The 15,896-nt window shown below is 37.9% G+C and overlaps 1 protein-coding gene across 1 annotated transcript in view; it reads left to right on the forward strand.

The window, feature by feature from the left end:
* Positions 1-15,896, forward strand: part of ARFGEF3 (ARFGEF family member 3) — a 188,271-nt gene that overhangs the window by 138,748 nt on the left and 33,627 nt on the right. The window contains exons 27-29 of the mRNA XM_008059165.2: positions 549-652; positions 2,827-2,971; positions 13,231-13,359. Of these exons, the coding sequence (XP_008057356.2) occupies positions 549-652; positions 2,827-2,971; positions 13,231-13,359 (378 nt within the window). The remainder of the gene's footprint in view (positions 1-548; positions 653-2,826; positions 2,972-13,230; positions 13,360-15,896) is intronic.

The raw sequence follows: 15,896 nt of genomic DNA on the forward strand, positions 1-15,896 counted from the left end.
CTCAGGACTTTTCTCTGGAATTGTCCTCTGTCTGCAAAGCTTCAGAAATCACACCATCCAGCAGCAGGGTCTGGAGAGATCAATTACAGTGTGCCCATGTACAAAAGAACACCGTCCAGCCACTGAAAGTACTGTGATAGCATATGAAGGAAACGTTCATTGTTTTGCGAAAAGAAAAATTGCAAAACAATGTAATCCCAGCAAATTAATATGTACACTATGGTGCCAGCTGTATTTAACTTATACACATTCAGTGGGGAGATTGACCAAAAGGATTTTCCTCAGGGTTTTTCTCAGAGTTGTACAATTTACAACTCTTTTTCTTTTTCTTTCTTTCTTTCTTTCTTTCTTTCTTTCTTTCTTTCTTTCTTTCTTTCTTTCTTTCTTTCTTTCTCTTTTTCTTTCTTTCTTTTTTCTTTCTTCTATCTTTCTTTCATTCTTTCTTTCTTTCTTTCTTTCTCTCTTTCTCTTTCTCTATTTTAGCAAACATTTGAACTAATATGAGCAAAAGTAACTCTGTTGGTCTCTGTTCCCCGTGCTACCCCTAGGGGAGGTGGACTGTAAAGAAATTGGAGACCGTGTCCCAGGACCAGGGACCCCATCCACAGACCTGTGCCTCCCCGCCCTGGATTACCTCAGGCGCTGCTCTCAGGTAGGGGAGATGCTGAGCTCCAGACCCTGAAACCTGCCTCCAAAATGTTGGCAAAATATAAGGGAGGGAGGGCAAAAAAATTCGGAATTATCTTTTCAAAGGTGGGCCCCCCAGTACACTCAGAATTTCTTCCTCCAGATCAAATGGCCAACCAAAGTTTTTATCTGGAAGTTTTGAAAAGTTTGCATCACAGTTTGCAGAAGAAGTGTCCTGAGTTGTGGCAAGCAGGTGACTGGTTTATCCACCATGAAAACACACCTGCCCACACTGTGCAGAGTGTTCAGCAATTTTTAACCAAAACCAGCATGATCCCCTTCCCTATTCACCCTATCTCTCCCAGAGCAACTTTTTTTGTTTCCTTGGATGAAAAAAGTCCTCAAAGGAAAACGTTTTGCCTATGTGGAAGAGGTGAAACAAAAAACACAGAAACACTAAAAGGCATCAAAATTAATGAGTTCAAAAACTGTTTTGAGCAGTGGAAAAAGTTTCTCGATAGATGTATTGCATCAAACGGAGAGTACCTTGAAGGTGACTGAGGGGTAAACATATAGAATACACAATTTTTTATAATTTCCATTTTGGGGGTTCCCTGTCATACACGTAGATGGCCTTTGCTGAAGCCCAGGAGAAACACTTTCTGCTGTCTTTGAGGAGATATGGGCTCTGATTCGGAGTACAACTTTTTGCCCTTATACTTTCTACAAAGGAAAGAAAATAATGAAAACATATGAGAAAACACAGTTGTGTGTGAGATCTCTGAAACTTCTCACCCATGCGCAGACCCGTGAACTACTGTAATCTCTATAGTTCCAACAGGCCACAGGGGAAGGGGTCATGAGGTCATCGGAAGTCTTCCTGATGGTACCAAAAAATAGAAGGTGGGAGTGCAAACAGTGAAGAGGGACATACTCAATCAAGATCTAGTAAAGAGATCCAATAAAACACCACTTGTCAAAGTAAACAGTGACCATATGTCCTTTGCCTTTGTCTGCTTCAAATCGCTGACAAGCAAGATGATGCTCCCTCCTTGAAGCTCTTTCTTCTCTTTTCTCTCCATAGTTTCTCTCCTGTCTTCTCAAGTGATGTCCCTAGGCCTCTTTGGGGCTCTCTATACAGTTTCCCCCAGGGTGATAGCATTACACCCCGTGACTTCAGGAAGAATAGGCAGCCTGAAGTCTCCCTCCACCTGCCTCCCCCAGACCCAGTGTGACATGACCCTGCCTGGCTCCCCTTCCACCCTCAAATCTTGACCTCTCACTCACAGTGTCTCTCCCCACATTCTGTGTCCCCTTATCTTCCAGATCTCATTCAAAACACCACCTCCTTGGAGAGATGAGGGCTAAAGGATCTGCCATCTCCTGCCAGCATAGTTTCACACCTGCCACTCTTACTAGTACCATCTGTTTACTTTTTCTGGTAGCATTTATGTTGGAGATTTTATTTATTATTTGTGAAAAGAATGTAGTCTGTAAAACCTACAAGAACAGAAATTTTGTCTATCTTGCTCACAGCCCTTTCCCTGGTCTAGGACAGCATGGGCACAGCTGGCACAATTCTAATTTGTGATGACATAAGGATCCTTGGGACTTTGTGCCAGTAATGGGGACCCCTGGGGGCCGGACCCTAGTAGTGAGAGGCCGCTTCATTAGCTCTACTTCTGAGGCCTTCATCTCTCCCACCTGGCCCCAGACTCCTCCATTTCTCCAACTGATCTTTGCCCCTATGTTTCCTTACAGGCTGAGTCAGGGGAAAGGAGAAATCAGAATCTGGTATCCTATTTGCCTACAGACTTTCTCTTGCCAATGATCCCCACAGAACAATTTATCGCATAGGCAAAAATTCTTGACATATTTCATGGTTCCCTTGACAGGTTTATAAATGTCTATAAAATTCATTTGTAATTAAGGCACTGAAAAATTATCCATAGGGTCTTTTTTTCTCTACTTTTTTTTATTGCCATTGGATGCTATTTCATCGTCTTCAGGGGATAAATGCCACTTGTAAGATATCTCTTTAAATCCAAATCACAACCAACTTTAAAATTTTTATAAATTGGGAGCTTTTTTAGTTTCCTGCATCCCTTTGGTACTAGTGTATAATTTCATTATTCTTTAACACCCAGAGTGGAGCTTTTTCCAATGTATAATTGCAATTTTGCTTTTTTCTTAATTTAGTTATTGGCCAAAATCTACAAAATGCCCTTGAAGCCAATATTCCTTAGTGGACGACTTGCTAGCTTGCCTCGAAGACTTCAGGAACAGTCAGCTAGCAGTGAGGATGGAATTGAATCAGTCCTGTCTGATTTTGATGATGACACTGGTAAGTTAATCGATCAGACTAAGCCAGATGAACTATGTTCATATTCCCAGAAGCTTAACCTACAAATTAAGTAACTTATATCTTGTGTTAGTGCTGCAAGAAGAAAATACTTGAGACTAGGTAATATATAAAGAACAGAGATTTATTTCTTACAGTTCTGAAGGCTGGGAAGTCTAAGATCAAGGGACCCATATCTGGTGAGGGCCTTTTGTTGTGTTATCCCATGGAGGAAGGACAAGGGAACATGAGAGAGGGGGAGGAAGTGTGCCAAACTCATTCTTTGGTTAGGAACCCACTTCCATCATAAATAACCCACTTTTGTAATAACAGGATTGAGCTATTCATAAGGGCAGAACCCGAATAACCTAATCACTTCTTAAAGGCCTCTCCTCAAAACACTGTTGCATTGAGGATTAAGTTTGCAACACTTGAACTTTAAGGGAAACAGTGCAACCATGTCATCCTAAATGCATGTCCTTCTCACATGCAAAATACATTCATCTATCCCAATAGCCCCAAAGCCTTGTTTCAACACCAACTCATAAGTTGGAAGTCTATAATCTCATCTAAATCAAATATAGATGAGACTCAAGGCATGATTCATCTCAAAGCTAATTCCTCTCTACCTGTGAGTCTGTGAAATTAGCATATTATATGCTTCTAAAATACAGTGGTGGGATGGGCATAGGGTAGGCATACCTATTCTAAAAGGGAGAAATAGGCAAGAAGATAAGAATAACAAGCCCTGAGTAAATCCAAAACCCAACAGGACAGATAACATTAAATTTTTTATCAATATTATTATTATTTTAGTTTCAAAGGGTATGTGTGCCGGTTTGCTACACAGGTATAATTCATGATGATGAGGGTTTGGGCTTCTACTGAGCCCATCACCCAGTTGGTGAGCATGATACCCAGTGGGTGGTTTTTCAGCCCTTATTTCCCTCCCTCCCTCCCCCACTTTAGGAGTCTCCAGTGTCAGTTGTTCCCATCCTTATGCCTGTGTGTGCCCAGTGTTTAGCTCCCACTTATGAATGAGAACGTGCAGTATCCAGTTTTCTATTTCTGTGATAATTCACTTAGAATGATGGCCTCCAGCTGCATGGGCATGGCAGGCACAATTCTAATTCATGAAGACATGCTGTAGAGGACATGATTTTGTTCTTTTTTATGGCTGTGTCGTATCCCGTGGTGTATATGTACCACACTTTCCTTATACAGTCCACCGTTGATGGGAACCTAAGTTAGATCCATGTTTTTGCTGTTGTGAATAGTTCTGCAATAAACACATGTGTAGGTGTCTTTTTGGTAAAATGATTTATAATCCTTTGGTATATACCTAGTAGTGAGATCGCTGGTCAAATGGTAAATCTATTTTTAGTACTTTGAGAAATCTCCAAGCTGTTTTCCACAGGGGTATACTAGTTTATATTCCCACTAATTCTTCCCTTTTCTCTGCAACCTAAGTAAAAAGAACAAAGCTGGATATATTACATTGCCAGACTTCAAACTTTACTGCTTATGTTGTTTTTTGACTTTTTAAATAATGGCCAGTCTGACTGATGTGAGATGTTATCTCATTGTGGTTTTGATTTGCATTTCTCTGATGATTAATGAAGTTGAGCATTTTTTCATTTGTTTGTTAGATGCTTGTATATCTTCCTTTGAAAAGTGTCTGTTCAAGTCCTTTACCCACTTTTTAATGTGGTTATTTGCTATTTTCCTGTTGATTCATTTGAGTTTCTTATAGATACTGGATATTAGTCCTTTGTTGGGATACATCATTTGAAAATATTTTCTCCCATTCTGTGAGTTGTCTCATTACTCTGTTGATGGTTTATTTTGCTGTTTAGAAGCTTTTTAACTTGATAGGTTCCCACTTGTCAATTTTAGTTTTCACTGCATTTACTTTTGAGGATTTGATCATGAGTTCATTGCCTAAGTGAATGTCCAGGAAAGTGTGTCCCAGGTTTCTTTGAGGATTTTTTATAGTTTAGTGTCTTACATTGAAGTCTTTCACCTATTTTAAGTTAATGTTTGTATGGTGATAGGTAGGGATCCAGCTTCATTCTTCTGCATATGGTTAGCCAGTTTTCTCAGCACCCCTTGTTGTATAGGGTGCCTTTTCCTCAATGTTTGTTTTTATGGACTTTGTCAAAGATGAGTTGGTTGTAAGTCAGTGGCTTTATTGCTGGCCTCTCTATTATGTTTCATTGTTCTGTGTCTATTTTGTGTCAGCACCATTCTGTTTTGGTTACTATTGCCTTGTAGTAAAGTTTGAAGTCTGGCAATGTGATGCCTCCAGATTTGTTCTTTTTTGCTTAGGGTTGTATTAGCTGTTTGGGCTGGTGTTTGCTTCCTTATGAATTTAAGAATTATCTTTTCTAGATCTGTGAAATATGATGCTGGTAACTTGATAGGGACTGTGCTGATTCTATAGATTAATTTAGGCAGCATGGACTTTTTAGCTATATTGATTTTTATAAGCATAGGATATTTTTCTACTTGTTTGTGTCAACTTTGATTTATTTCAGCAGCATTGTATAGTTCTTATTATGGAAATTTTGTTATCTCTTTGGTTAGTTGTATTTCAAGGTTTGTTGTTGTTGTTTTATTTTTGTTTTATGACTATTATGAATGGGATTGGGTTTTTTATTTGGTTCTTGGCCTTTTGTTATTGGCATATAGAAATGCAATTGGTTTTTGAGCATTGATTTTTATCCTGAGACTTTACTGGAATTGTTTATTAGTGCTAGGAGTTTTTTGGTGACACCTTTTGGGTTTTCTAGATATAGAGGTATGTCATCTATGAAGAGAGATAATTTAACTTCCTCTTTTTTCTATTTGGATATCTTTTACTTATTTCTCTTGCCTGATTTCTCTGGCTAGGACTCAGTACTATGTTAAGTAGGAGTGATAAAAGTGGAAAGCCTTGTCTTGTTCCAGTTCTTGGGGGAGTGTTTTCAGCTTTTGTCCATTAAGTATGATGTTGGCTGCAAGTTTGTCATAGATGCCTCTTATTATTTTGAGAAATGATTCTTCAGTGCCTAGATGGTTGAGAGTTTTTATCATAAAGGAATATTGGATGTTGAATTTTATCAACTGCTTTTTCTATATCTATTGAGATAATCATGTGTTCTTGGTTTTACTTCTGTTTATGTGGTAGCTGACATTTATTGACTTGTGTATACGGAACCAGCCTTGTATCCCAGGAATAAAGCCCGCCTGGTCATGATGAATGATCCCTGTGATGTGCTGTTGGATGTGATTTGCTAGTATTTTGTTGAGGATTTTTGCATCTGTGTTTATCAGGGATGGCAGCCTATAGTTTTCTTTATTTTTTCCATCTTTGCAATTTTTTTTTTTTTTTTTTTTGGTATCAGGATGATACATTGGCTTCAAGCAATGAGTTATGGAGGAGTTCTTCCTTCTTAATTGCTTGGAACACTTTCACTAGGATTAGTACTAGCTCTTCCTTGTGTGTCTGGTAGAATTCAGCTGTGAGTCCATCTGGACCAGGGCTTTTTTTGGTAGGTGGGTTTTTTTTTTTTTATTACTGATTTAATTTTGTGGCTGGTCTGTTCAGAGTTTCAGCTTTTTCCTGTTTCAATCTTGGGAGGTTGTGTGTTTCCAGGAATTTCCTCTAGATTTTCTAACATGCACACAGATATTTATAAAAATCTCTGATAATCTTGTACTTCTTCAAGATCAGTTGTAATGTCACCTTTTTCATTTCTGATTGGATTTATTCAAATTTTCTCTTTCATTTGTGGCCAGTCCCACACTATAGCCAGGAATTTATCAATCTTGCTTATCCTTTAAAAGAAGCTGCTTTTGGACTCATTGATTCTTTGTATGGTTTTTTGTTATTTGTTTGTTTGTTTGCTTGTTTTTTGTTTGGTTTCAGTTTCATTTAGTTCTGTTCTGGCTTTGTCTTATTTTTTGTTTATTGTTTTCTACTAGCTCTAGATTGTTGTTGTTGTTGTTGTTGTTGTTTTTCCAGTTTCCTTAAGTACAATATTAGGTTGTCTAAGGTCTCTCTATTTTCTTGATATGGGTGTGTAATGTTATAAACTTCCCTCTCAGCAATGTTTTAATAACATCCCAGAGCTTTTGGTATATTGTATCTATAGTTTCATTTGTCTCTAAGAATCTTTTTATTTCTGTCTTGATTTTAGTTTACCCAAAAATTGTTCAGGAGTAAGTTGTTTAATTTCCACATATTTGTGTGTTTTTGAGGGTTGCTTTTGGTATTGATATCTATTTTTATTTTACTGTGATCCAAGAAGATGCTTGGTATGATTTGACTTTTTAGAATTTATTCAAGCTTGATTTGTGAATGACTTTGTGGTCTATCTTAGAGAATGTTCCATTTGTGGATGAGAAAAATGTATATTTTGTGGTTACTGCGTAGAGAGTTCTGTAGATGTTTGCTAGATCTAATGGGTCTTGTTGAATTTAAGTCCAGGATTTATTTCTTAGTTTTCTGCCTTGATGATCTGTCTAAAGCTGTTAGCAGGGTGTTGAAGTCCCCCACTATCATTGTGTGGCTATCTGTGTTCTCTCTTAGGTTAAGCAGCAATTGTTTTTATAAATCTGGTGCCCCTATGTTGGGTGTGTATACATTTAAGATTGCTATTTCTTCTTGTTGAGTTGAGCCCTTTATCTTTATGTAATGGCCTTCATTGTCCTTTTTTACTTTTATTGACTTAAAGTCTGTTTTATCTGATACAAGAATAGTGATCTCTGCTCTTATTTGTTTTTCATTTGCATAGAAGATCTCTATCCATTCCTTTACCTTGAGCCTGTGGGTGTCATTCTTAATGAGATGGGTTTTCTGAAGACAGTAAAAGGGTCTTTTTTAAAAATCCAATTTGCTACTCTCTAAGTGGTGCTTAGGCCATTAACATTCAAGTTAGCTATTGATATGTGAGGGTTTGTTACTGTTGTATTGTTGTTAAGAAGTTGCTTTCTGGTTGATTTGTATGACCTACAAGCTATGTGCTTACATATGCATTTGTGTTCAGTAGTATTGTTCTTTCATTTACACTTTAGAACTCCCTTAAGCATCTCTTATAGAACTGGCCTTGAGGTGATAAATTCCCTTTGCACGAGCTTCTCTGAAAAGGACTTTATTTCTGTTTTGTTTATTAAGCTTAGTTTGGCAGGGTAAGAAATTCTTGGCTGGCATTGCTTTTCTTCAAGAATACAAAAAATGGGCCCCCAATCTCTTCTTGTAAGGTTTCTGCTGAGAAATCTGCTGGTATTCTGATTAATCTCCCTTGGTAAGTGGTCTTTCCCTTCTCTATCACTGCCTTTAAGATTTTTTTTTTCTTTCCCTTCTCTATCACTGCCTTTAAGATTTTTTTTCTTTCTGACCTTGGATAGTCTGATGACTATGTGCCTCGGGAATGGTTGTCTTATACAGTAACTCACAGGAGTTATCTGAATTTCTTATATCTGCATGGCAGTCTCTCTGCAAGATAGGGGATGTTTTCTTAGATAATGTCTTATAAAGCTTGTTCCAGGTAGCTCTCATTTTCCCTTTTTCTCATTTTCTCATCCTCTCAGAGATGCTGATCAGACATAGATTTGGTCTCTTTACATAATCCCATACCTCATGAAGGCTTTGTTCATTTAAAAAAAATTTTTTTCCTTTATTTTTGTCTGACAGGGTTAATTTGAGGGATCAGTCTTCAAGCCCTGAAATTCTCTCTTCTGCCTGGCCAAGTCTGCTATTAAGGCTCATGACTTCGCTTTGGAATTCCGAAGTAAATTCTTCATTTCCAGAAGTTCGGTTTAGTTATTTCTTAAGATTGCTATGTCAGCTTTCAGTTCTTACACTACTTTTATGGCCTGTTTGATTTGGGTATCCATACTCTCTTGAATCTCATTAAGTCTCTTTGCCATCCATATTCTGAATTTTGTATCTATCATAAGGGACAATTCATTCTCTTTAGGATCCATTGCTTGGGAGCTAGTGAGATTCTTTGTAGGTGTTGAAACACTTTGAATTTTGGGATTTTTGGTGCTCTTGAGCTGATTTCCTCTCATCTGTGGGGGCAGACTCTCCTCTTTTTTATTTTTTAAAATTGCTATTGTTTGAGATGGGACTTTGTCATGTTTTCTTCCCCTCTCCTTCCAGCTATGTCTGCAGTATTAATTATATATGGTCTACTGGTTTAGTATCTCAGCTTCCCATTGTCTTGCTGACCTACAGGGTACAGAGGCAGCAGTAGTGATGATTATGGGGGGCTAACAACCTCTGGAGGTTGTGTCCTCAGGGGAGCACTGAGCCACAGCTGCAGTGTTCATGTAGGGGGGTGGGGCAGCTGCATGCTGCTAGGAGGCCCCCCTGACTGGTCACTGTGGAGATGGATGTCTGTGGCATTGGTCCTATGAGCACACAGAAGTGGTCCATCTCTTTGCTCCCTTCCTAACCTGTGGGTGGCAGAGATGGAGACAGTGGTGCTGGCCAGGAATCATGGAGGTGTTCTTCCTCCCTATTCTCTCTTGATCCATGTGTGGCAGAGGCAGAGGCAGCAGCAGTGGCAATAGCAGCTTGCTAGCAAACTGCTGAAATGATCAGGTAGAAGTAGAACAGCTTTTTTACACCTTGACAAGGATCTTTCTCTCCCTTAGTCATGGGCAACAGGGTCCCTGCCTAGCTGGGAGTTGTGGGGTCATCTGCCTTCTTGTTTCCTCCCTGCCATATGCGAGGGTCAAAGACAGTGATGATAGGAGCTGCAGAAGGCAATTCCCCCACCTCAGGAAACTGGTGGCCTCCTGGGGTCAAGCCTCCAACTGAGTTTTGGGCGGGTGCGTGAGAGGGCTATCTCTTGAGTAGGAAAAGTGCGCCTGGTAAGGGACAGTGGTGGGGGGCACCCATGTGGCACAATCCATGGCAACAGAATCAGTCCTAGAGCATCCTTCTTTACCACAGCTGGGGAGGCTGAGTAACATTGAGTCAGAATTCAGGAAATAGAATCCCGAGGCAATTCAGGGTAGCAAATGCTGAGATCCCAAGGGCATTTTTCTGGAAACCTTGCCTTCAAGGGCCTAGCTTGCTTTGAAGATCTCTGAAATACCTTTGGAGTCATTCTCCCATTGTCTTGATGAGTGGAAACTGGCTTCCTTCTGTTCACATTAATTTATTTAAGTGAACAGTCACTTGCCTCACCCTTAGTATTTTCTCTTCAAGTTGCTTTTTTATTCTTTACATGGCCAGACTGAGAGTTTCCCAAATATTTCCATTCTGTTTCATTTTAATTACAAATTCCATCTTTTAATCATATCTCTCTTCTTTCACTTACTGTAAGCAGCCAAAGGAAGCCATGCAGAACCTTGAATGCTTTACTGCTCAGGTATTTCTTCTGCCAGCTATCCTTATTTATTACTCTTAAGTTATACCTTCCACAAAGTTCTAGGACAGAAACACAGTTCTGCCAAGTTCTTTGCACATGTATAACAAGGCTGGTCTTAACTCCAGTTTCCAATACCTTGTTCCTCATTTCTGTCTAGGACTTCATCAGAATGGCCTTGTTTCTAACAACATTCTGATCACAACTACTTAAGTAATCTTTAGGAAAGTCTAGACTTTCCCTATATTCCTTCTCTTCTGAGCCCTCACCAGAATTGCCCTTAAATCTTCAATCATGTCAACCCAAACTTTTTCTAGCCTACTCCTCCAAACTCTTTCAGCTTCTACCCATTACCCAATTCCAAAGCTGCTTCTACATTCTCAGATGTTTGTTATAGCAACAGCCCCGCTTCTTGATACCGGTTTTCTGTCTCAGTCCATTTGGTACTACTATAACAGATGATATGAGAGTGATAATTTATATAGAACAGAGATTTATTTCTATCAATTTGGGAAGCTGGGACGCCCACATTTGAGAGGCCCTTGTCTGGCAGGGGCCTTGGTGTGGCATCTCATGGATGAAGGGTAATAGAGCACTCATGGGAATGGGGAGCAGGGTTGAACTCATCCTTTTATCAGGAACCTACTCCCAAGTTAACTAACCTACTTCCATGATAATGACACTAATCCATCCATGATGGCAAAGCACTATGACCTAATCACCTCTTAAGGATCCCACCTCTCAACACAGTTGCACTGGGGATTAAATTTCCAACACATGAACTTTAGAGGACTCATTCAAGCCATGGCATAGATCATAAGAATGATAATCTGTTTTTGTTGTTTTTATAATACTGTCAGAACAAGTCTCCCTAAAGTTTCCAAAGACTTTCCAAAAATATCACTTTACAAATGGATGCCTCCATATAAAATCAACACAGATTAGCAAACTGCACTAAACATAGTTTCTAATTCTCTTGACGTTAGGAAATTGGGATGAAGTTCCATTGGTGCCCTAGTACTTAAATTGGCTGACAATCGTCTTTAATATCTTTTAGAAAACACAATCATTATACAGTTACTTCCTGTAGGACAGTTTAGTTAGAGACTGGGAACACTGAACCATTACTAAAGAGAGAGAATCTGTGACTGGTAAAGCTGAAGGCTCGTGAAAAGGATAATTTTAAAGAATTTGTTTTGAATTAGGTCCCATGTGATCTTCTGTGAACCAAAGCACAATCTCCTAACCGTGGGTAATTTCAGATAGATTAACTCGTGCTCATGTCTGCTGTCTTCTATCTCAGAAGACCCTGACCTATTCTGCATTTAGAAGTGGAAATCATACCCTAAGTAGGTCTTTTTTCTGGGCACAGTTTGTTTCAAACTCTTGCAAAAAATACTTTTTGGAAGTTTTTATTTCTTTTTTTTGTTTTGTTCTATTTTGTTGGTTACAAATGTGTGGGGGTAGCTAGAAGATTAACAGTTTTTGGTAGCGCTTATAAACAATCTAGTCTTATGAGTTCAGATTAGTTATGAGGAAAAACTATATGAAAGAATAAATATCTAATATAGAGAACAGTTGAAGTATTGGAAATTGGCTAAATGATGCCCAGTAGAGGTTTCAGTTTAATGAGTCGATAAAAATAATTTGTACTTATCATTTTAAACCCCCAACCCAGATGATTAGAAACAGAAGCTAATGTTGTTTATCTGTAATACATTCTTGGAAACAGTTGTGTATTTAACAGTGAGCATTCCCTCCCCATTTGTTCAAACCATTAATTGATTGTATTTCTAGGAAGCCCATCTTCTAAAGGATAAAGTTCAGTCAAGCTCTTCTCTAAGTTTCCCACATAATCAATTCATCAGGAACTTAAAAGTTGTAGTTACGTGTGAAACATAGTAGATCAAAAAAAGAATAAAAGTAACAGCCTTGAGTTAGTATTAAAAATTAAACAATTCTTAGTATTGATATATTTTTAGATATTATTTCTCTGGTTTCCAAAAGCAAATAATTACTTTTTTTATACCTATGGAAATTTCAAACATATACAGAACTCAACAGACTACACAAAATAGATATTGACACACATACAGATATCTAGAGCGAACATATAAAACTAGACAGAATCATGTAATTACTCATCACCCAGCTTCAATGATCAACTTAGGGCCAATCTTGGATCATGTATATCTTTGCACTCTCTTCCTCCAGCTCCCTCACACCCCATCTTCTTCTGTTTCTTCTTCCATATTAAGGCAAATTCCAAGCATCATAGCATTTTATGAGTAAATGTTTTAAGATGTGTTCTTCAAAGATGACAAACATAACCACAATGCCGTTATAACACCTGAAATTAACCATGATTTATAATAGATTAGAGGATACCAGGAACTGGAATGAGGAGAATGGAGACTGACTCCTTAATGGTTACAGAATTGCTGATTGAGATGATGAAAAAGTTTTGGAAATAATAGTGATAGCTGTACAGCACTGTTCATGTCATGAATATCACTGAAATGTACATGTAGATATGGCTACAATGGCTCTTTTTTTGTTATATATATTTACCATGCTGCAGTCATTATTTTAAAAAGATAGATGAAGTTGATAGAACTAGAAGGATATCTTACTCTTTTGCTATCATCAGCTCCCAAGAAATCTGACAATCATTTCAATATAGTAAAGAAAGAAGAAATGGGGTTTTTTTCTTTGACTTTGTCAGAACACATAACTCATCATCTTACATGTCTATGGGCACTGAAGGCGACCACACTGGGTGATGTCTCACATCTGTATAGCACTTGGCAGTTTGCATATAATGGTTAATTGGCTCTCACGATGATTCTCCATTATGTTTAAGTAGATTTCATAGAAGTCTGCTTCTTGATTTTTCAGGTCTGATAGAAGTCTGGATCATCCTGCTGGAGCAGCTCACAGCAGCTGTGTCCAATTGTCCACGGCAGCACCAGCCACCAACCTTGGATTTACTTTTTGAGCTGTTGAGAGATGTTACCAAAACGCCAGGTAAATATTTCTCTGTCTCTTTTCAGGGGGAGTTATCATGTAACTTTTCTCAGGGCTATCTATAGGTGTCTACCTATTTCTGCAGGTATTTATCATTTTCATTGTTTCCTTGACTTAGCAAAAAGCTTCAAACATAATAGACATTCAATAAGTATTTGCTGAGTGTCTTTGGTGCCGTGATGCTTAACATACATCCCATCCTGTATATTATTTACATTTCCTTCTAGTAGACCATTTACAGATATTGTGCAGTGGCCAGTTAGTTGGGTGTATGCAAGCCCACATTAATTGGACCCAGGCTGTGATGTCAATGTCTCTAGGAACCAGCTGGCTTTGCTGTTTCATAATCACAGCCTTCCTCTGTGGCTGGATCTTGCAGTCATATGCCCTTGGCCCCAGGGATGTAGCTTAGGCTCACCAGGTCTACCAGTGATATAAATGAACCATACACAGTATAAGACAGCAACACCTTGTTTGTGTAAAGGTCATAGGTGATTATATCTGGAAAAAGACATTTAGTGCTCACCTAGTGCAGTCCCTTGACAGAATAAGAAAAGAATAGCCCTTATAGATATATCTCTTGTTCTGAATTAATCACATTTGGTATACACATTCTTCATCTTAGTTCTTCCAGGATCAAAGAAATTTTTTATAGAAATTTGAGTTTTTAGCCAGGCACAGTGGCTCACACCTGGAATCCCAGCACTTTGGGAGATGAAGGTGAGAGGATTTCCTGAGTCCAGGGGTTCAAGATCAGCCTGGGCAACTTGGTGAGACCTCGTCTCTACAATAAATCAAAAAATTAGTTAAGCATGGTGGTGCATGCCTATGGTTCTAACTACTTGAGAAGATGAGGCAGAAGGATCACCTGAGCCTAGCAGATCAAGGCTGCGGTGGCTGTGAGCATGCTACTACACTCTAGCTTGGGCAACAGTGTGAGACTCTACTAAAAAAAAATAATAAAAAATAAATTTAAGTTTTTTTACTAACAGAATCAGAACCCTAAATGAAACCACTAATGAGTTCCACAGTAAGAAGAAGAGGTCTGTATTCATCATAATGAAGACTTGGACACTGATAGTATTTCAAAATCTATAGCAAAGTTTATACTGGAGTTAAAAATAAATTTTTAAAAATCTTTGCTACTCCCACATTAAAAAGTTAAAAGAACTTCCATCAAAGAATAAGCAGGTTATCTTATAGAATTAATCATATGCCACTATTTATAAATCTGTCTTACTAGTTAGTACCATTTTCTGCTTTCACATTGATTGCCACTAACTGTGTGTGAAGAACATTTAACCCAATACTTCTACTCCTAAGAGTTTATCATCTATGGAAGTTGCTGTAACATAGACAAAAATGTATACATAGATATTTGCTGAGATATCTTGAATACCAAAACATTATAAGCACCCTAAGTAGGAAGCAGTTAAGTAAATTGTGGTAAAAGCATGTAAATATTCTACAGACATTAAAATTAATATTTGTGAGAAATGTTTAATGACATAATAATTATTTACAAGGCATGTTAAAATTTATATTCTGTGGAATTCCTTCTCAACTATATGAAATTTTATGCATTTATAAATAAACACACATTCATTCAAAAAGTACTAGAAAGAAATATATCAAAATGTAATTATCTCTGGGTGAGTTTTTGTCCTTTGTATGCTCATGTAATTTCTGTGTTTATTATCAAATGGATGCTTTTATTTTATAATCATTACTTCATAAATTCATCAACATTTCACCTTGTTTCACAAAGAAGCACAAAGATTTTCATTTTAGTATTGTCTATAAAGAAAAAAATAGAAACACCATAAATGTCCCTCAGAAAGGAAATGGATACGTGAACTCTTGCATATACATACAATGAAAATAGTATGTGACAATAAAAATGAGGAATAACTAAATTTGCTGTCAGAGATTATCTCTAATAATGTTGGATTTATTTTTTTTTTTTGAGACGAAGTCTCACCCAGGTTGGAGTGCACTGGTACAATCATAGCTCACTGTAGTCTTGAACTCCTGGGCTCATGTAATCCTCCTGCCCCAGATTCCCAAGTAGCTGGGATTACAGGTGTGTACCACCATGCCCAGCTCTAATATTATATTGTTATGTGAAAGAATCAATATGCAGACCGATGTTTACATTATCCTATGTAGATAAAAATAATAAAAACAAATAAAACTATATTTTCCTATCTTTCATATCAATGTAAGTAGTTACATTTCAAAGGATGTTTGCTTGTGCACATAGACATTTGTATCTGTGTGTTTATATCTGGGGCCTAGAAATTACTCAAGTGATACTTTAGCTTTATTAGTCATTTTGAATTTTTTATAGTATGCTCATGTATGACTTGCATAACTAAAATCATGCACAAACAAAAAAGAAAAATGCCACCGAAGATGATCTATTCCCCAACCAGTGGTAAGTTCTTTTTCCCCTGCACTTTCTCAGAGAATGGGGAGATCCTTCTAGAGAGATCAGTAATGCCAGGTGAAGGCAAGAGGCTCCCCTTTTATTGCAC

This window comes from Carlito syrichta, unplaced genomic scaffold (assembly GCF_000164805.1).
Source record: "Carlito syrichta isolate Samal-C Ts95f unplaced genomic scaffold, Tarsius_syrichta-2.0.1 Scaffold303739, whole genome shotgun sequence".
Lineage (NCBI taxonomy): Eukaryota > Metazoa > Chordata > Mammalia > Primates > Tarsiidae > Carlito > Carlito syrichta.